The sequence below is a fragment of the Malaclemys terrapin genome, chromosome 3 (assembly GCF_027887155.1).
Source record: "Malaclemys terrapin pileata isolate rMalTer1 chromosome 3, rMalTer1.hap1, whole genome shotgun sequence".
NCBI lineage: Eukaryota > Metazoa > Chordata > Testudines > Emydidae > Malaclemys > Malaclemys terrapin.
The window spans coordinates 2289786-2308246 of record NC_071507.1 but is presented as its reverse complement, the minus strand read 5'-3'; the positions used below and the strand labels follow the sequence as shown (position 1 = coordinate 2308246).

General features: G+C 42.0%; 1 protein-coding gene and 1 long non-coding RNA gene across 11 annotated transcripts in view; one reads left to right on the top strand and one right to left on the bottom strand.

The window, feature by feature from the left end:
* LOC128834731 (uncharacterized) overlaps positions 1-18461 on the top strand; it is a 267719-nt gene that overhangs the window by 146783 nt on the left and 102475 nt on the right. The window lies entirely within an intron of this gene.
* BCL2L11 (BCL2 like 11) overlaps positions 1895-18461 on the bottom strand; it is a 52928-nt gene continuing 36361 nt past the window's right edge. For 9 of the 10 annotated variants that reach the window (XM_054023761.1, XM_054023770.1, XM_054023760.1 and 6 more), the window contains one exon: positions 1895-7065. In XM_054023761.1, coding sequence (XP_053879736.1) covers positions 6979-7065 — 87 coding nt within the window. In that variant the 3' untranslated portion in view covers positions 1895-6978. Of the gene's footprint in view, positions 9952-18461 lie in introns of all 10 variants that reach the window. The other variant, XM_054023765.1, reaches the window with a different exon arrangement.

Genomic DNA, 18461 nt, shown 5'->3' with positions numbered 1-18461 from the left:
AACATTACCTGGCCGGGGAGACGGAGCTAGCTAGTGCCTCTCCTATTCCCTTTTGGCTCCTTTCTAGCTTGACTTCACAGGAGCCTGGCCAGTAACCTCCCTTCAGATACAGCAAGAGCTTGGCCTTCCCTAGGTTGGTAGAATCCGGACGTCTGGCCTTCATGTTCTCCACCTCCGTCTGGCCTCCATGCTGACTGCAGAGAAGGGCAGTCCTGGTCCCTTCAGGCTTTGCGAAGTGTCTCCGGCATCGCAGCCTCGGCCTGGCCCAACAGTGAATCGGCTTTTGGCCAGGAAATCTGTTGCGTGGCCCCCTGGGGCTCCAGCTGTTCCTCATGTACCATTGGCATGTGGACAGTGGAGCTTCCCGTGCCCGAAAGCTGCCTAGGTGGGGCTTGAGTACGGCAGTCCAAAAATCACCCAGCTAGTGCTCGGGGTTCGGACCCACCCACTGGCAGGGCACCGCTAGCTGAAACCTAGTCTCCATCTACTCAGAGCCCCTCACAGAACCAACTTAGGTCAGATCAAAGTTCCCTTTACATGGGTTTTTTGCTCTCCTTGTTCAGCTGATTCTCCCTCCCCCCCGACGTTTCCCTTTGCACAGGCTCTGCTGAGGCCCCCACCCTGTACCTCCTTTACACATTATCTCTGGCTGACTGCCTCTGTGCAAATGACTTCCAAACCTAAGTTTGCCCTCAGCCCATGCTTGCTGTTCTGTCCTCATCCTGAATGACCCCCAACTAAATTCTCAATATTCATCCACAATCCACCCCAGCCCTTTCTTCCGGCTCTGACTTCTTCCTGTCACCACCCATGCTGGCTGGTGCCAAACCCTGTTCCTCCAGTGCACCATATTCCACATCTGCCCCCCATCCTATTGCTGGAATCCTTTGCCGTGCCGGCATCTTCTCTGCACCCAGGCTTGCTCCCGTCCTGCCTCTGCATGTTACCTACCTCCATCCTGCCACTGACCACATCACATTCCCCAGCAAGGCCACGCTCAGCGTCAGCCTTTCAAGATCTTCCCTTGCCCATATGGCTCAGGACTCGCATCACCCTCATGACCGTCCCTGCAAAGGCTCACACCTAACCACGGTTTCCTTCTCCCACTTTTGGCTTTGCACTTCCATACGTGAAACCCCTCAGGGCACCTCTGACATTCCTATTCCTCCCTACAATTCACTGCTGAAAACCAATCTCTGACTCTTCCTTTGTTATATAAAATCCAAGTCGTGGTCACTTGCAGTATAAAAAATGTGAGACACGTCCTGCCTCTTTGCAAGATGCTGGGACCCACACCTTCATCCAGCAGATAGGATCTAGAATTACTCCTGGAGCTAAATTCAGGCTTTGGCTTGGTCAGGTGGGCTCACATGGGTGGAGCTCTGAGCCCCTGTAGTTCTCAGCAGGGATTTGGGCTGTCTCTATCTTTGCCATACAGGCCATGCCTACCTAGGCTGCATGTGATTATGTTCTCCCAATGTATGAACTTGCAGATTTCCCAGTTGAATCTTAGTCTCCTTTTCTGCCCATCTTGCTCATCACAAGAGCCCATTTGTATTAATTTTGTCCTCTGTGGCATTCACAACTCCTGTAAAATGAGTGTCATGTACAAATGTTATTGACGCACTCTAGTCCCTCGCCTAGCTCATTAGGGGCCTGCTCCAAACCCCACTGAACTATCCCCCCACCCCCCAACCAGCTATTTAATTCCATGCCAGTCCACGTGACATACCGAGGGTGTTTGATACTCCCTGTGCGCGGGTGGTACTTGCACAGGTCCATGTATGTGCAAGTATCAGAGACAGAGAATTAAAGCCCCATCTACAATTCCATACATCTTATCTCAGAAGAGCATAAAATTTTGAATTTAATAATTGAAATAATACTCATCACGAATAGATGAAAGTTTAATGAATTTTATATAATAAACATAAAAGATTGCATCTTAAAAAAGATCTGTAGCTATGTACAGCCGTATTGCACAAGTAAAGTGGCAATTACCCTGTCAAAAATTCATCAGTGCAAACCACAAGTAAGCCAGGGAAACTGCAATAAAAATGCTACATATGCTGGGTCCTATGAAACAAGTTAGTGATTAATCAGTACATGATCAGTGCTCTGTTTGTACCTGATAAGGAGCTTTGCTACAGTAATGAGTGGTCTTGAAACCAGGATGCAAAAGTTTACTCTAAAAATCAAAGTAGAAAGTAGTTCTATAAATAACTTGCAGGGGCTTCTTGTTTAAGAGGTAACAGCCATGTCCTGCACTATGTAAACTGAGGATAAGGTGTTTCATATCCCAAAATAGGGTTATTATTGAGTTACCAGGAAGCACTATCAAGTTATCGAACTGAAATCTACAGCATAATTTTTAATTCTGGCAACTGGCTGAAGCAATGAAGTGAGGCAGCCAGATTCAGTAGGAGCACAGGGAGGGTGAAATCTGAAGGCAGTGGAGAATGAGAAGGTGGGGGATTGGCACATTGTCTAGATCTTGAAAAAGTGATGAACTGAGACTACTGCACTTCAGTTTAATAATATGTTTGAATAAACTGCCCTTGGCCCCTTGGGATGATAATGTTTTGCTTAGACCGATAAAGTTATTTGTAACAAATTAATGCTTTGAGCTACAAGGAGATTCTGGATGTGGCTTTGGTGTTTGGCTGAGTCTGCATCTCCATATCATATTTTACTTCAAATCTCTGCCTCTATATACAGGGCTGAATCATTGAGTCCAGAAAGTTAAAAGTGGCCGAAATGGGGGATTAAATTGTGGATACAATTTTCAAGAGAGACTTTAGGCACACAGAAACCCAAGTCCCCTGCACTTTGTGAGACTTTGACTTAGGTACTTCACAGCCTCTTTTGAAAATGGGACTTAGGAGCCTAAGTCACTTAGGCACTTTTGAACATTTTACTCAGTAACTAAACGTTATTAATTGCACTGAATTAGAAGACAGTGCTCTAAACTGATCAATCACTAATTCCATATATACCAGTAAAAATTCATTAAAAACTTTACAGGAACTTAAATAAGCAGAAAATAAATATACAACATTTCTACAAGTTACAGCATTATGGAACAGTAGAGTGCATTAATTACACAGAAAAAAGAATCTACAGTATTTACCAAGTTCAATTCTAAAAAAGACTTAGAAAAACAGTAATTTACTTTATATGCTGTACAAAACTTTACATGACATAGTAAGAAAAGAAACAAAACATTGCACACAGACATTTGGCTCAGATTATAAGAATAATATGATGCCCTAATCTAATAAATACTCAAATATTTACAATTATTGAAGGAGGAAAAAGCATAATACCGTATCATACAAGTTTTGTAGGAAAAATTTGAATCTGGTTTCTCCACAACCAAAGAAAATTCTTCATAAAGTAGTTTTGGCAGGGTAAAGTATGGATTATATGGAATTAAAAGAAATTCCTCCACTAACAATGTAGCAAAAGTATTAACCGTTTTTAATGTTATGTTGAGATTTAAGAAACAAAAACTCAATAACCACCCACAAATCTAACCTGGGCAGAGAGGTTGCCAAGGCACAAAACCAGTTTTAAATTGTCAAAAACAATGGGATTAGTTTGTTATTTTTTTTAAAATACATACTGTAAAAACATCTGCAGGAAACTTCCTGATAAACAAGAGTGCAGAGAAGTCCAAGTCACATGGTGCCAATATCTTGTTCTTTAATGTTCATATAATTCACAGAATTGTTTTTTAAAATCATTTATTACGCTTATAGTAAGCTAGTCTGAAGCCATGGTGTGGTGGCAAACCTGTTGCACTACCATGCCAGAGGTAAATGTACAAAGAAAGCACCCAAGTCTCCAGGCACTGGGCCAGCAGAGCCTTATTAAGAGGTGGGATGGAGAGGGAGAAGATATGTTGTACTGATGCCAACTCTCCCAAGGGCACTATATTTAAAAGAACTGAAATAAAGTGCTCCACTTGTAGAAGCGTGTGTGTGCGTGCACGCCTGCGCCAATTGTAGAAGAGTGAGTGAGTGAGAGTGTGTGTGAGAGTGTGTGTGTGTGTGTGTGTGTGTGGTGCTGTAAACAGAAATGTCTTTGGTCTGTTCGGGAAGGTGCATAGCGCAATTCCAAATGTCAGAACTAGCTCTATTCTGTCATGACAACTAGTGGACAATGTGGCCTCAGGAGGGGGTTTCAAAACTCATACCTGAAACCACCTGATCAACTGTAACGTCGTTCCAAGACGTGGCTAGGGTCCAATTCTGTTCAAAAGATGACTGCAACATCTGGTGTTGGAAAATCTGATTTTTGTCTAAGCTATTTAATGGCTGTGTGACTCTGACATGTGAGGAATGTTCAAAATGGAACAAAAGTCATTGTCTCATAGGCCCCTCCAGTCTTATGCTCACTTCTAACATCCGGTAGCAGTGAGAACTCTTTACTGACCATACATTGATACCTGCTCAATTCACTACATGTAGGATGTTCTGAATTCCCCTTTACGCCTACTGCTTTGATATGATCCAAAACCATGCTGTTATGGAAGTGATTATCTGCCATCCGCACTACTGAATTACTGCTTGAAACTCCAGATACAATGTAAGTCACCAATATTGCTCTACAAAAAAAAACAAAAAAAAAAAACCAAAAACCACCCACTGCTTTGATAATTGAGGCCAACTCCTAGGACAAAGGTTTAGCCTATAGAGCCAACATGTCCTCCAGATTCACTGCTTGCGGGGGTGGATTAATGCAACTGGGGAACAGAGCCATGTTTAGAGGAACCCTTCCACCTGCCCCAGAGGCACCAGGGGTCAGTGCAGAGAGTACGTTATACAAATTTACTTGTCAAAACTAACAAAAAATACAATGGCACTCAGTATACGCTGATCAACATATTGCAATGTTTTGGAAGAAAAGCTATCCTATTTTTCTATGGTGCTGGTGAAACCAGAAATAAAATGCGGCATTTTGAAGTAGACTGTAGCAAACAGAAACAAATTGAATCATGCAAGTTCTCTGCATCACATACAAAAGGAAGCCAGATTCTGAAGACAATTCTGAAGCCAGCTTTGGGTAAATTCTGCATTAATACACTGCACCAGCTGAAGGACCTGTGCGCTCCCCAACGCACCTGTCATGCAGTTTCCCACGGTGTGAAGGTGAACTATAAAACCAATATTAAAATTCAGGTTAAACCTAGATCGATGGTTACAGTGCCCACGGAGCAGGCTCAGGGAGGCAGTCAATATACCCACTTAAAAATTAAAAATAAAGTTTTTCTTTCTGTGAAGTCCTCTTGGCACTTCTTGGGTCACTGAAGTTGTCACAGAAGGCATTCTGTTATGTTCTAAACACCAGAAGTTTACAAGTCATGCCATCCATGGTATTTGTGGTTTCATAGAATGATGCCTTCTGGAATAACTTCAGTGAACTAAGAAGCGGTAAAGGGAGTTCTGTAGAAGGAAGAGCTAATTAAAGAAAAGGTAAGTTAAAACTTTTTCTGTGCTGGATGCCTCCTGAAACCTAGTTAGCGAGTCACTCCAGTATAGGAACCTTGATTTAACTTAGTTCTGGTTTTGGTTAATCTTTAAACAAGTCACAATGTCTGATGTAGGAATACAATTTTAAGGGCACTCACTGTGTTATTTTAAAAGATTATATGGAAGTTTTGCTGGAACTTTCAAAATGGCCTAATTTTTGCTTCCCATGGATATTTAATTTATTCACTTGTGGGATTTTTTTTGAACCGCCACAATCAATTCAAATATTGTACTCTTCCCCTCAAGACGGATGTAACTCAGTCAGCAGTCCACGTGTTCAACTGTGCATCTCAGAATAGATCTTAAGTACAAAACCAGCTCTAGCAAAAATCCAACACATTAAAAAACCAGCAATACCAATTGGGTTTATCAACAGTCACAGTAAAATATTAAGTGAAGTTTAAAATAGTTTCTGAAGTTATGCAACCCTCCAACTTTAGGCAAAATTGCAGTGTTTCAGGAACTCTTTTACCCCACAAATATTTTATTGTTCTATTATCCCCAACCTTCAACATTCTATGTTATATAATACACAAATGTATCCAGACTCATTAGATATAAAGAACTTCTAGAAAGGCAACTTGGTATGGTTTTTGAAGCATAATACTTTCACAGTTAAGCTGCAAATTTCAGGTCAACTTTGAGATTCCTGCTGGTAGGGTGGAAGAGATGGAAGTTTCAGGGGGAGCGCGCCAGTTGCACTTAGCTGCAGTTTAAAATCAGTCAGCAGGAAGTATGCTGTTTGTGCGACACACATACAGTTGAATTTAGGGTGGTAGTAGAGATTTGCAAGGTAACTGAAGTTCTGATGCAAATCCTTCTACCATTCTTCAACTAGCTTCAATTCATGAGTTTGCCCCTTTTTGCCTGAAAGGGTTTAGGAATGGAGGGAAAGCATGAATCTGACCCCTCCTTGCTGGGGGGGGGGGGGGGGGGAGAGAATAACATCTGTACACAGTTATTTTATAACAAACTAAGGCAGCTCCGCAAGTTAGCTGGCTCAGTTAACTCCATTGCAGAATATATCAGAGATTAGTCTACAGGTTTCCAGAAAATGGAGTATGAAAATCAATCTTGTTTGATCATTTTCTTTCCAAATCAGTCTTTTAAAAGTTCAAGAAAAACCAGCGTAAACACCACTCTCACATAAAGTCCTGCTTCACAAAGCTTTTATATATCCGTTTCCAAAATCCATTGTGACGTGTTCACAGTGAATTCCCATTTAAAAACCCTCTGTCTTCTGATAGCAGACAAAATGAGACAGTGTATGTGCATATTTTTCACAAACACGGAGTCCTACTGCTCCTCCCAATGTCTCGGATGTCCTTTAGGAAGAGGAGGATTTGTTAATTGCATATACAAGGTATGGAAAGGATACTCTTGCTGTTTGTTTTTCTGGATTCTGGCGATAACTGGACAATCTCAGAATGTCTGTACGTATCCATTACTGCAGTCTCCAAATGAGGCGGATGATATAACGTAAAAGGCGCAAAATAATTTGGTGGTTTACTGCTGGATTATCCAAGAAACCCTGCAACAGAAAAGACATTTATTTTTTCATTCCTGAAGTCTCCTTTCCAGAAGTACCTATGACCAGCTTACACACTAACCGATTGTGATAGAACAGCATTTCCCAAACGGCGTTCCGCGGAACACTGGTGTGCCGCACGATGTGAATAGGTGGTCTGTGAAAGGATCGTAATTAAGAAAAGGGTCTTTACATTTTTTTTAATTTTAAATTTGGCATATTTGAAGTGTGGTTTACAACTCTTTTTGAATGACTATAATTTAACATAAAACTCTTATTCCGGTTATTGATAGATCTCGTATTGAATACCATGGCGCGGGATTTCCATATTATATTGCAACAAAACCCAAACATAGGAATAGACTTGATGCTGTGCCTGACATGAGGATTCAACTTTCCAGCATTATTCCTAATATTAAGCGAATTTGTGATAGAAAAATGCAGACACACCAATCCCATTACATCCAAATGTGTATTTCTGTTTAGATTTTTACTAGGAAAATCTATTTTTATAATCTGTTAGGTGTTTGTGTATATATAAACAGTTGTTGTTTTTTTAAGTAGAACACTGTTTTTAATTTTGACTCTTGCACTTGATTTTTGTACTACTTTATAGCCGCTTTCCAGTTAGAAATTGTTAGTTCGAGTTATTTTAAATTTGTAGTTTTGCTTTGTTTTATAAAATAAAATATATTTGAGCATAAATAACGCAATTTTTTATTTGAAAACCAAACGACTACAAAATAATATATTGTAAGTGTTCCGTAACAGGCTAAAAAGTGTTCTGTGGCCAAAAAAGTTTGGGAAACGCTGTGAAAGAACATTTTGAAATTAACAGAATGATGCTAGATAATACCAACAGCAAAGAGAATAGAATTTTGTTTTTTTTTTTAAAGGGGAGCAAGCTAGGTCATTGTTTCCTTTGGTAATTCAATAAATTCTTCTCAAACCATTGTAGGGATTTCAAAAGCGAGTTAGTCATGGTTTAATGGAGAACTCAAAGAGGATATTGAGGAGTTAACAAGATAATTGGGTATTTTTGCTTTAAAACTGTGGTCAGATATAACTTCCATTTTGCTAAGTGGGATATAGCGGAACATTAAATTTGCACCTGCAGTACCGATACCAGATGAAAGGGGGGACTCCTCCTCACTATTTCAGAAACACAGTAAGAATGCATACATTCATTTAGAACAGTGGTCCCCAAACTGGGGGGCACAGAGGAACATTTGGGAGGGTGGGGTGCAGCAGTGCCTGGGGCAACCCCCGAAGGGAGAGCCACACAGCCCTGCTCCAACCGTGGCTCGTGGCCCCCAACCTCGCTCACGGCCCTGACAAATTTCATTAAGGGTAAGGGGAACGCAACATAAAAGGTTTGTGGACCACTGATTTTAGAACCATAGCAACGATCATTATATTTAAACTTGGTACATGTTTAATACACTGAGTTGATTCTAAGATTGGCTATATATAAAACAATAGCATGTAATTTATGCAATTTGGTACAGATGAAAACAAAACAATTGGGAAAAACCAACAAGGTATTCTCAGAGTATAATTGTGCCAAATTGTTGACTCTGAAAAATATTTCAGATTCCCAACGGGTAAAATCTGGTAGCTGTAATTTATTTAAGAAAACCAGTGATTTGGTGTAATTCATGCTAAGAAGCTAAATAAAGCTAAGGGCAATCTGTGCCAGAACTAATGAACCTCCAATTGTTCTCAAATGACTCCACCTGTGTAAACACTGTTTGGTCTATATAACATGTGTAGAGACATCTGAAAACAACTTTACTCTTTTCAGCTGAAAAGGGGAAATATAAAATGGGGGGGAGGGGGGAGATGATAAAAAACTGCATGTTTGTTATACAGTAGAACCTGGGAGTTACAAACAGGAATGGAGGTTGTTTGTAACTCTGAAATGTTTGTAATTCTGAACAAAACATTATGGTTGTTCTTTCAAAAGTTTGCATTGACTTAATACAGCTTTGAAACTTAACTATGCAGAAGAAAAATGTTGCTTTTCACCATCTTAATTTAAATGAAACAAGCACAGAAACAGTTTTCTTGTCAAATCTTTAAAAAAAACAAAGAACACTTTCCCTTTATGTTTTAGTAGTTTATGTTTAACACAGTACTGTGCTGATTTTTTTGTGTCTCTGCTGCTGCGCCTGATTGCGTACTTCTGGTTCCAAATGAGATGCGTGGTTGACTGGCCAGTTTGTAATTCTGAGGTTCTACTGTGTTATGTTTTGACTACATCGAACTATTGGCAAGTTTTACATGTGGCAAATCAGGAAAGTAAGCAGCTGATGGGACAGGAATGAAATAGCTGGCATGGAACACGAATACAAACACACACAGCCCGATTTGTTTTTCACTTCTATTACATATGACCACAATTTGGAAGACATTGTTCCAGGGTGACTAAACATATATAAAAATAAAACACAAACCAACTCTCTCAATAAAATCAGATTAATTGCTTCATTGTTAGGAACTGAAAACTGTGCTAGTGATTTCCTTAATAATAATATCTGCACATGAAGCCAAAAATGCTGTGAAATGACACAGTCACTGCCTTTTAAAATGAACACTTCCCCCTCTCTCTGCCTGACAGGCAGGGTAAGTAACTGTTTGGCTGGAAGCCTCCGGCCAGTTACAATCAGCACTGGTTTGAGACAGGTTAATGGTAATTATTCACACAAGGCAGTCAGCATCTCCCCAGACAGAGAAGAAACTCCACAGCAGCTGGTGCAGTTTTCTCCAAGCTGCTCCCCTGGCTCTTGAGAAGTTGCTTGACATAATGGAATTGCGATAAGGCCAGGGCATTTCCTCTCTGTATCACCGTAACAAGATGGGAGGAAATCAGTTTTCTGTATGCAATGCCTGCAGAGACACAACCACAGCATGCATTTTTTATCTTTTACACACAGAATTGATTTTGCTCCAGTTTCAATATTGACTTGTCATAAGTTTACTGAAATAAACTTAAGGTTTTATTTTCAATTGGGGCAATAAACACAAGTGAGTTTTTTTAACATCTGCTCAAAAGAAAGAGTAAGTTTCCTAGAGTACAGCCTAGTGAATTGACCCCTATGGAACAGGAAGTTGAATATCTGGACCCTTAACTAGAACTGGCAAATGCCAAACAGGGCTTGTGTTTGTCCGTTATTAACAGAGAATATGTTTGAAGTTTATCTGTAAAGGAAAAACTTAGATCTGTGTTCCTCCTCCTCCTTATGATTTATAAAGAAGGCTGTTGGTGAAACCTGCTTAATTCAGAGAGGAAATTAGTTTTGTTCAAACTGTCCAGTTTTGTTCTTTATTTGAGTGAAACAGATATCAAAACTTAACCAAAAGTTGAATCTAACTTTCTAGCTCCCCCCACCCCCCAATACCATGTCTCTTAAAGTAAGGGCTGAAGAAGCTTTCAATCTACATTTCTGCATCCTCAAGACATGAGCAAGACAAAAACCCAATTTTTGTAGTATTTCAAAGGCAAAACATTTTTTAAAATAAGTCTAATGTGTAAAGATGTCATGAAATAAAATTTTAAAAAGGCACAAACCTATTTTATTTCCTTCTCTTCAGGCCACCCGTAAGGACAAGATTACATAAAGCCACAGGGATCATTTGTACTGCAACAATGGAGTCTCAGCTATGGGAGAGACCTTAGGCCTCTCTGTACACAGGCCGAGGTGATGCATTCAGGTTCATTTGGCAGAAAACTTTTAGATGTAGGGATCACCGAACACTCCCTGCCAGAGGAATTAATGGTTTTAAAAGCCAGAATGTGGGAAGACTTAAAAAGGAAAATAAAACCATCAGGAAATGAGGAAGCAGGCACACAGGAGGAAATAGGACTGGGGTGTCTGACAGACAACTTGCTCTTTACTAGAGGTTTTTGTCACCAGGGATAACTGTACCGTTGGCCTCTTCTACCAACCCCAATGTTAGAAAATAAGTTCCAACACCAACAACAGAAACAAGAGAGACACCCTGGAATACAAGTAAATTGTAGTGGACTGCAGATTGTAGTGGACTACAGAATAATTAAAGTGTATCAAGTAATAAGGCTGAGTAAGATGAAAATATTGTGAATAAAGAAAGTTATAATTCAGTCAAGGGAAACGTGTGTAAGCAAAGAAGAAACACCTGCTAGCTATGACCACATCCCACAGAGAGGAGAAACAGGTGACCCTCTTCTCTTTAACCAGTTTACTTTGGACAGATGTCAACTACAGAAGCCACTACCAGCAAACCAGTGATCTGTTTTAGGAGAGAACTCACTCCAATGGCTCTCTCAGTTGGCTAATATTGCTATAGGGTAAGGTTTCTAACATTAAACCCAAATAGGAATGGCCAAAATGCAGACATTTTACCAAAAACCTTTATCAGGGTGCGGGAGATCACCTAATGCAGTTTTAACTTGAAATGACATTGGGGGAGGGAGTTCCACAGACTTAAAAGTTAGTTGGATGCAAAGGAAGGGGTGGTGGTGGTGGTTTCTACATCTTAATCCCAAAGAAGGTGGCAGGGGCTGGAGAAGGAAGGGAACCATAGGGGATTGGCATGTTCAAGAGAATAAGAATGATGGAGAAGAGACTGGTAACAGAGGGACTATGATGGATGGGGTGAGGAGGTCAGAGGCAATAACCCAGCAGTGAAAGGGTTTAATCCCACTTACATGCGTATACACTATCAGCATAACTAACCAGAATATTATTAATCCTTAGAAAATGCAGTTTTCCAAGGATTCACTTCCCCACCTTAATCTAACTGACATGAAAGAATTACCCAGGCAAGAGTCTGAAATTTCATTCCACTTATGCCAAAATACCCAAATGAAAACAATCCACAGGAGTTCAATCCAGGGAAGCGGGTGTGTAGGAAACAGACACAGCCCTTGACAGCAAGCTGCTACTTCAAAACCCTGTTGTGAACGCCCGTTGTTACGCTTAGCTATGCAGTCTGCGCAGTTTCCATCCCACATCCACCACTGGTAACTGTATTCACAGAAACTGCTAAGCTCTGGCACTCTCTCAGATGGGCTACAAGCAATGTGTGACCTTACAGACCACATGAGCAGCAATACCTAGGCACAGAAACAATGGCTGCTCTAAGAGGATTCCTAACGAGGGAAGTGACCTGTCGTTTTTTTAAAGTTATTATGCCAATGCCTTTCATTCCTTGTTCTTTGCTTTAACATGCAGTCATTTGCAGCTGGTCAAATCACAATATATTGCTCTCCTAGGCTAAGTAAAGTAACATGCTGGCAAACAGGACATCACACTGATGCTGACATCATTGCAGGATTCCCAACCTCTGTTCATGAGCTCATTCAACAGAATGTTTAGGGTGGCAGATAGCCAACTACTGGGGGGAGGGGCTGGGGGAGAAAAGTTAAGGATATAGAAAGAAAAACATCAGGAAAATGGAGTGTCAGAAATTTAAGCACAGGCCTGTAGCCAAGAGGAGGCATTGGGAAGGGTTTCCTTCCTACTGGGTCGAGTCATATTCACAGCAATGATCAGGTCATACTGAAGTGACCCTGCTGGCTCATCACTGGATACTTCCTCCCATCCCAGATGAGATGGTGGAAATGGAACTAACCAGGAGAGGCCACTGTGTTATCCAGTCCAACATCAGCTAGTGCAGAGCTCCAAGATCCCTAGAGACCAGGAAAAAGGCGGTACAATCCTGATCTCAGAAGCAATCAGACTTGGGTGGGAAGCCCCAACTTGTGCAAGAGCAGGAACAGCAGGCTGGAAGCAGTGGCCAGGCCAGACAGCCTGAGAGCTGGGAATGAAAAGCTGAGACACACACACAAGGAAGCAGCAGGTTGCAAGTGGAGGCATGGGAGTGGACAGCATGGCTGGGCCCCAAGGAGATATGGGCAGGAGGACAGAACGCTGGCTGGCTGGGGAATGGTATTTAGTCCTGAGGGCCCCATTACCTTTTATACCCTTCTGTTGGACTCCCTTAGGGCTTGAGTCTGTTGGGTTGATCTTTTACAGAATCTGTTGACATCACTGTCCTAAACTATTAGCCTATTTCTAAGGTTAAAATAATCAGGCTAAATACAGTAAGAAAGGGCAGGGGGAGAGGGCATAAGACTACTTTAAAGAAGTCCAGTCCAGGACATCGTTAAGGGATTGGTAATAAATGCACAGACTTGGCATAGCTATGCTCTATTCTGATCCTATTCTACACTGGATGCTTGCATCTGCTTTGTACTGTCACTGACTTTCCACCTGGTACCCTGAGCTCATGTGACTCGGCTTGTGGGAACCCTTATGTCTTTATATCGTGAGCAGTACAGGACCTAACAAAGATGATATGGGTCATAACTATTTCTTTTGAAGCAACTAGGGTTTAATACTATCCTCTTTCCATGGAATTCTGAATTGCTTCGATCGCAAGCCATGACAGAGAAGAGTGTGCGACACACTAGTGTATTCGCCAGATCTCAGCTGTAGTAATAATGTGAATTTTAGTGTAGACTGCTGGTCTCCTTGCATACGCTGCCTAAGGCAGAACAACTGCATCATTCACAAAAACAAGAGCAGGGCAACAGCAGTGAAAAGACAGACAATTTACTTCAGGAGAGGAGTTATTTGTTCTAAAACAGCCATGTAGAGCCAAAACAATCTTAATAGCCAGACACAACCACCTAAAAAAGTGAAGGCTTATTTTGAACAGAAACATAAGCTTCAATACCTTTCTCTCTCTGTCCTGTACCTTGTAAAATGATAAGATACACTTTATATTTAGTGCAGGAAATTCATGTCTGTACATGCCCTGGAGAATAGCAGAAATTATGCCCTTGACACAAAGATGAGATGTTTTTCTCGTGGCTCTATCTAGTTGTATGACATAATGAATAGTCATTACATTTACATAGTTTCCAACCTAGAGTGCAAGAGGAGATTTCCCCCTCTTGCCCCGCTGACCCTGAAATACTATAGTCGGACTCTCTAGTCCATCTACTTATCCCCGTGCCACAAGATTAGCACCTTTAGGACTCTGGTGGCCAAATGCAGCCAGACAAGATTGCCCATTGCAACGGACTGAAGAGCAGGATTTGCAGGCCTGCAGCCTGCCTGCCTGCCAGGTCTATTGTCCTCACTTTGTGATGGATGTCCAGCAGATTACACGGTCAGAAGAAATCCTGCACGGAGCCTCTAGCTGAGCAACTTAACGCAGTTCAGCAGCAGATTAGGCAGACAGAAAAACTGGGGTTTAAGACAAAAGAAGAGACGTGCAGATTTATAATACAGGTATGAGTACATGGGAAACGACAAACTAGCCAGAAAGAGCATCTCCTGTCAGCCAGAGCATTTCACAGGCAGGGATTTACTACAGGATTCCACTGACTAAGGTCTGGTCTACACTAGATACTTTTGCCTATAGAACAGTGTCAGTTAGGATGGGGATTTTTTTTTTTTGGTGCATAACAAAGCCCTGGTGTAGACGCAGTTATCATAAAAGTGCTTTCGCTAGCAAAGCTTATTTTGCCCACCAACCCATTATAAACTATGCCAGCAAAAAGTATTGTTTTGCCTGCATCAGCTGCATCTACACTAGCAGGGTTTGCCAGTACCGGTAGAGCTGGTCTCGGCAGCCAGCATCCCAATTCCAATCACTCAAATAAGGGAGGTTATCTTCAAGCACCAACACTGTGGAGATGTACAGCTCTTTACCCATTCATTGTCCAAGTGTTTGGTCACTACTGATTTAAGGAACCTCTAAAAGTAGGGCCAAAATTTAGGTTTGATATTTTAAGTTTAAAAGAAATAAGAAAATTCTTCTCCAAGGCTGGAGATGAGAAGGCAGCAGCAGTGTGCTTGCAAAGCAGAAAGTGAAACGGACCAGAGCAGTTTCACCCTTCAAGCGGACTGAAGTGCAAACAAGGAACAGCTCTAGAATTCTTTCACTTTTAATACTATAAGGCATTACCTGTAGTTGCAGGTAGGAATGGTTTTAAAATACAAATTTTCAACTTGGGACGCGGGGTCCAGGGCAGTCTGAGAGGTCAGGGGCAGGAAGGGGAGTGGAGGGGGTTGTCCCAGGCCCTGCACTCTCCTAGGGGCAGCCCTCAGTACAACTCCCAGTTGACTTATACCAGTGGCTCTCAACCTTTCCAGATTATTGTCTCTCTTTCAGGAACCTGATTTATCTTCCCTACCCCCAAGGTACAACTCACTTAAGATCTATTTGCTTATAAAATCAGACATAAAAATACAAGTGTCACTGCACACTATTATTGAAAAATTGCTGACTTTCTCAAATAAATCAATTGGAATATAAATATCATACTTACATTTCAGTGTACAGTCTATCGAGCAGTATAAACAAAGCATCGTCTGTATGAAATTTTAGTTTGTACCGACTTAGCTAATGTTTTTTATGTTGCGTGTTGTAAACTAGGCAAATCTCTAGATGAGTTGATTTCGCCCTGGAAGCCGTATGACTAACCTCAGGGGTATGCATACCCCTGATTGAGAACTACATGCATTCTCTCTCTCTCTCTCTCTCTCTCTCTCTCTCTCTCCTGGAATCAGTACTCTCAAGAAAAAAATACCACACAAGGCCCCTTCGTATTTTTAGCCCCTTGGGGTAGGGACCAGCTTTTTGTTCTGTGTTTGTACAGCGCTGAACACAGCGTGGCCCCAGCACTACAAACTGTTATTTTAATTTCCAGCAGGATAACAGGTGCCTCTTTAGCAGGGTACCTGGCAGCAATCACAAACACACACATTACCTCCTTTCAGTGAAACTAACAGAACCTCACCAACAGCCCCCCACAAAACCCAGGACAGAACTCCCTACCCCCGCTTCCCACCTCAGTCCATTCAGGCCCCAGTACACAGAGAAGCTTCCCATAGCACACTGAGGCTATGTCTACACTTGCAGAATGTTTGCGCTGTCAGTTTCACCGGTGATCAGGAACCGGTAAAATACAAGTGATGGTTTGTGTACTCACTCACTTCCACAGGCATCAGATTGTGATCACATCTGCAGCACTTCCATTGCTGAGCACTGAAGGCAGCTATCCCACAGTGCAACTCTCTCCATTTTGAGGATAGGTCTTGAGGGAAGAGGGAGGGGAGTGATCACAGGGTCATGCCCAGCCTCCTGTCCCCAAACACCTCAGCATTGATCCAAGCAGGGGATCGTTTGCTCTGTGGAGCAGCCATTGTCACCTGGCCAGATAAGTGAGCACTTGCCAAGAAAACAGGAAGAGGAGTTTCAAAGTTCCCGGGGCTTTGCAGAGGAGGAGTGGACGTCTGTTTACCTGGCATCAGAGCAGCAGAGCTGCTGGCCAGAGTGGTCACCTAGGCACTGTGGGATATCTTGCGGAGGCTAAAAGCTCTGTAAACAGGAAGAATGTGTCTTCACTTGCACATCACCACGAAAGGATCAGCGTTAAGAGCTGTATGGCTCTTGTGGAGGTGGTTTTCTGCTTGCGGTGAAACTTCTGAATTTCACTGCAAAAAGGCATTGGCCAAGTGTAGACGCTCCCACGGTTTTTGCGCAAGAAAGGGACTTTTTGCACTTTAAATGGCGAGTGTAGACATGCCCTGAAGGTCAGCACATCCAGACTGTTCTCTGATAGGGGTGGGGGGGGGATGAGGTTTGGGGAGAGCAAGTTCCAATGAGAACACAAACTGCTTGCCTTTCACTGCAGCACATCAAACTCAACGAAACATGGACTAGGACTCTGAACATTCACCAGAGGACTAAACCTACTAGCTAGGAGCAAAATACCAAACACATCCCACTTGACCCCACCCAGAGAAGTTCATGGTTTCCCAGCAGGGTTCAGTCTTCCATATGATTTTGGCTAGCGGTTCTCTGGTGGTCCCCCCACCCCGCCAGCTATGAAGTATAAAAGCATAGCTTGAAATGAAGCTATGGACAGAGGGTAAGGAGGAAACAAATGGATTACATGGTACATTTGAAGCTCCAGCCGGGGATAACTCTCCCCGACATGCTTATCTACTTAGAAGGGGAATGCCTCGCTTCTCTTCCTCCCCCCAACTCTCTCCTCATTCACTTTTACTGCCCTTCCCCAACCAAGCAAAGCAAGACAGTGGTCTCACCCACCCATCCATCACCCAATAGGTTGGGGGGTGAGGGGGGAGGGGTCCTGCACTTTGCTTCTCCACTCTGCAGCATACTGACAGATGGCAATCGCAGTCAGCGGACAAAAGGGACTATACACGTCCAGTCCATGTGAACAGCATTTTGCCTAACAGAAAATGCAAGGTATGAAGTGCTGAGCCACTGTGCATTGCTGTACTCACCTGTCTGACCATTTACACTTCTCTGAGTGCTATTTTTGCACTGAGCGTTCACTCGGTTCCCTTTCTAACCTCTCTACATAACTTCATACTTTTTGCATCATTACGAATGTTTAATATCCCTCAATTTTATACAAAATAAAAACATTCGATCATCCCTCCAAAACAATTCAATGACAAATTAAACTGCAGTCGAAATCTGTGATATTGCCATGTCTGGTGGTGGAGTTTTGTCATCCCCCCCCCAAGCAACAAAAAAAGCACACAGGTTTTGTTTTATTTGAGAGTCAATATTGCAATCAGCCCCGTTCAATGGTTATTGTCAATTTCAGACCCATTTGCTATGGTATTAGAACATATATAAAACTTTTAAAACTATAAAACATTCTATGCTGGCTTTCAACTGGCAATGGAGACTGAGTTGAGCACTTTATGCACAAACCTCGTGTTTAAGTTGTAATTTCCCAGATACTCCTCCTTAAAGAAAACAAAGGGCTTAATGACTCAACCACTGAAAAACAATTACATTTCTTCCCACAGTAACAAAAAAGGCTGCAACATGCAAAACAACAACTGTGGCAATATTTAGGAGGAGATAGTCCACTGATGTCAGTGCCAATAAGTTTAGGGAACTATGAGCAAACATTATTCATGTGTTCTGAAAGCCCCCAATTTGATGAGACACAGCACTAAAGTTTATGCAGAGTGCACCACACGCCATCTCCAAGGCTCATACAGACAACACTTTAAATAAAGAGTTATAGAAATGAAAACACGAACCAATTTTACTCATCTCCATTTTAAAATGGACCAAGAAAAATTACTAGTGACTACACTCACACAAACCTGAAGAGCTCAGTGTAGTTTGCAAGCTTGTCTCTTTCATCAACAAAAGCTGGTTCAATTACCTCACCCACCTTGCCTCTAAAATCTGAGGACCAGCATGAATACAACACTGCATACACCCACACATCACACAAAAGTTTACAACTAGCAGCTTAAATTTCCTTTAACTTGTATAAAGCATTAAAGTTGGCAACTGTAAGGAACTGACAAGGAGGAAAACAAAACAGAAGTTTTAAAAGTAGT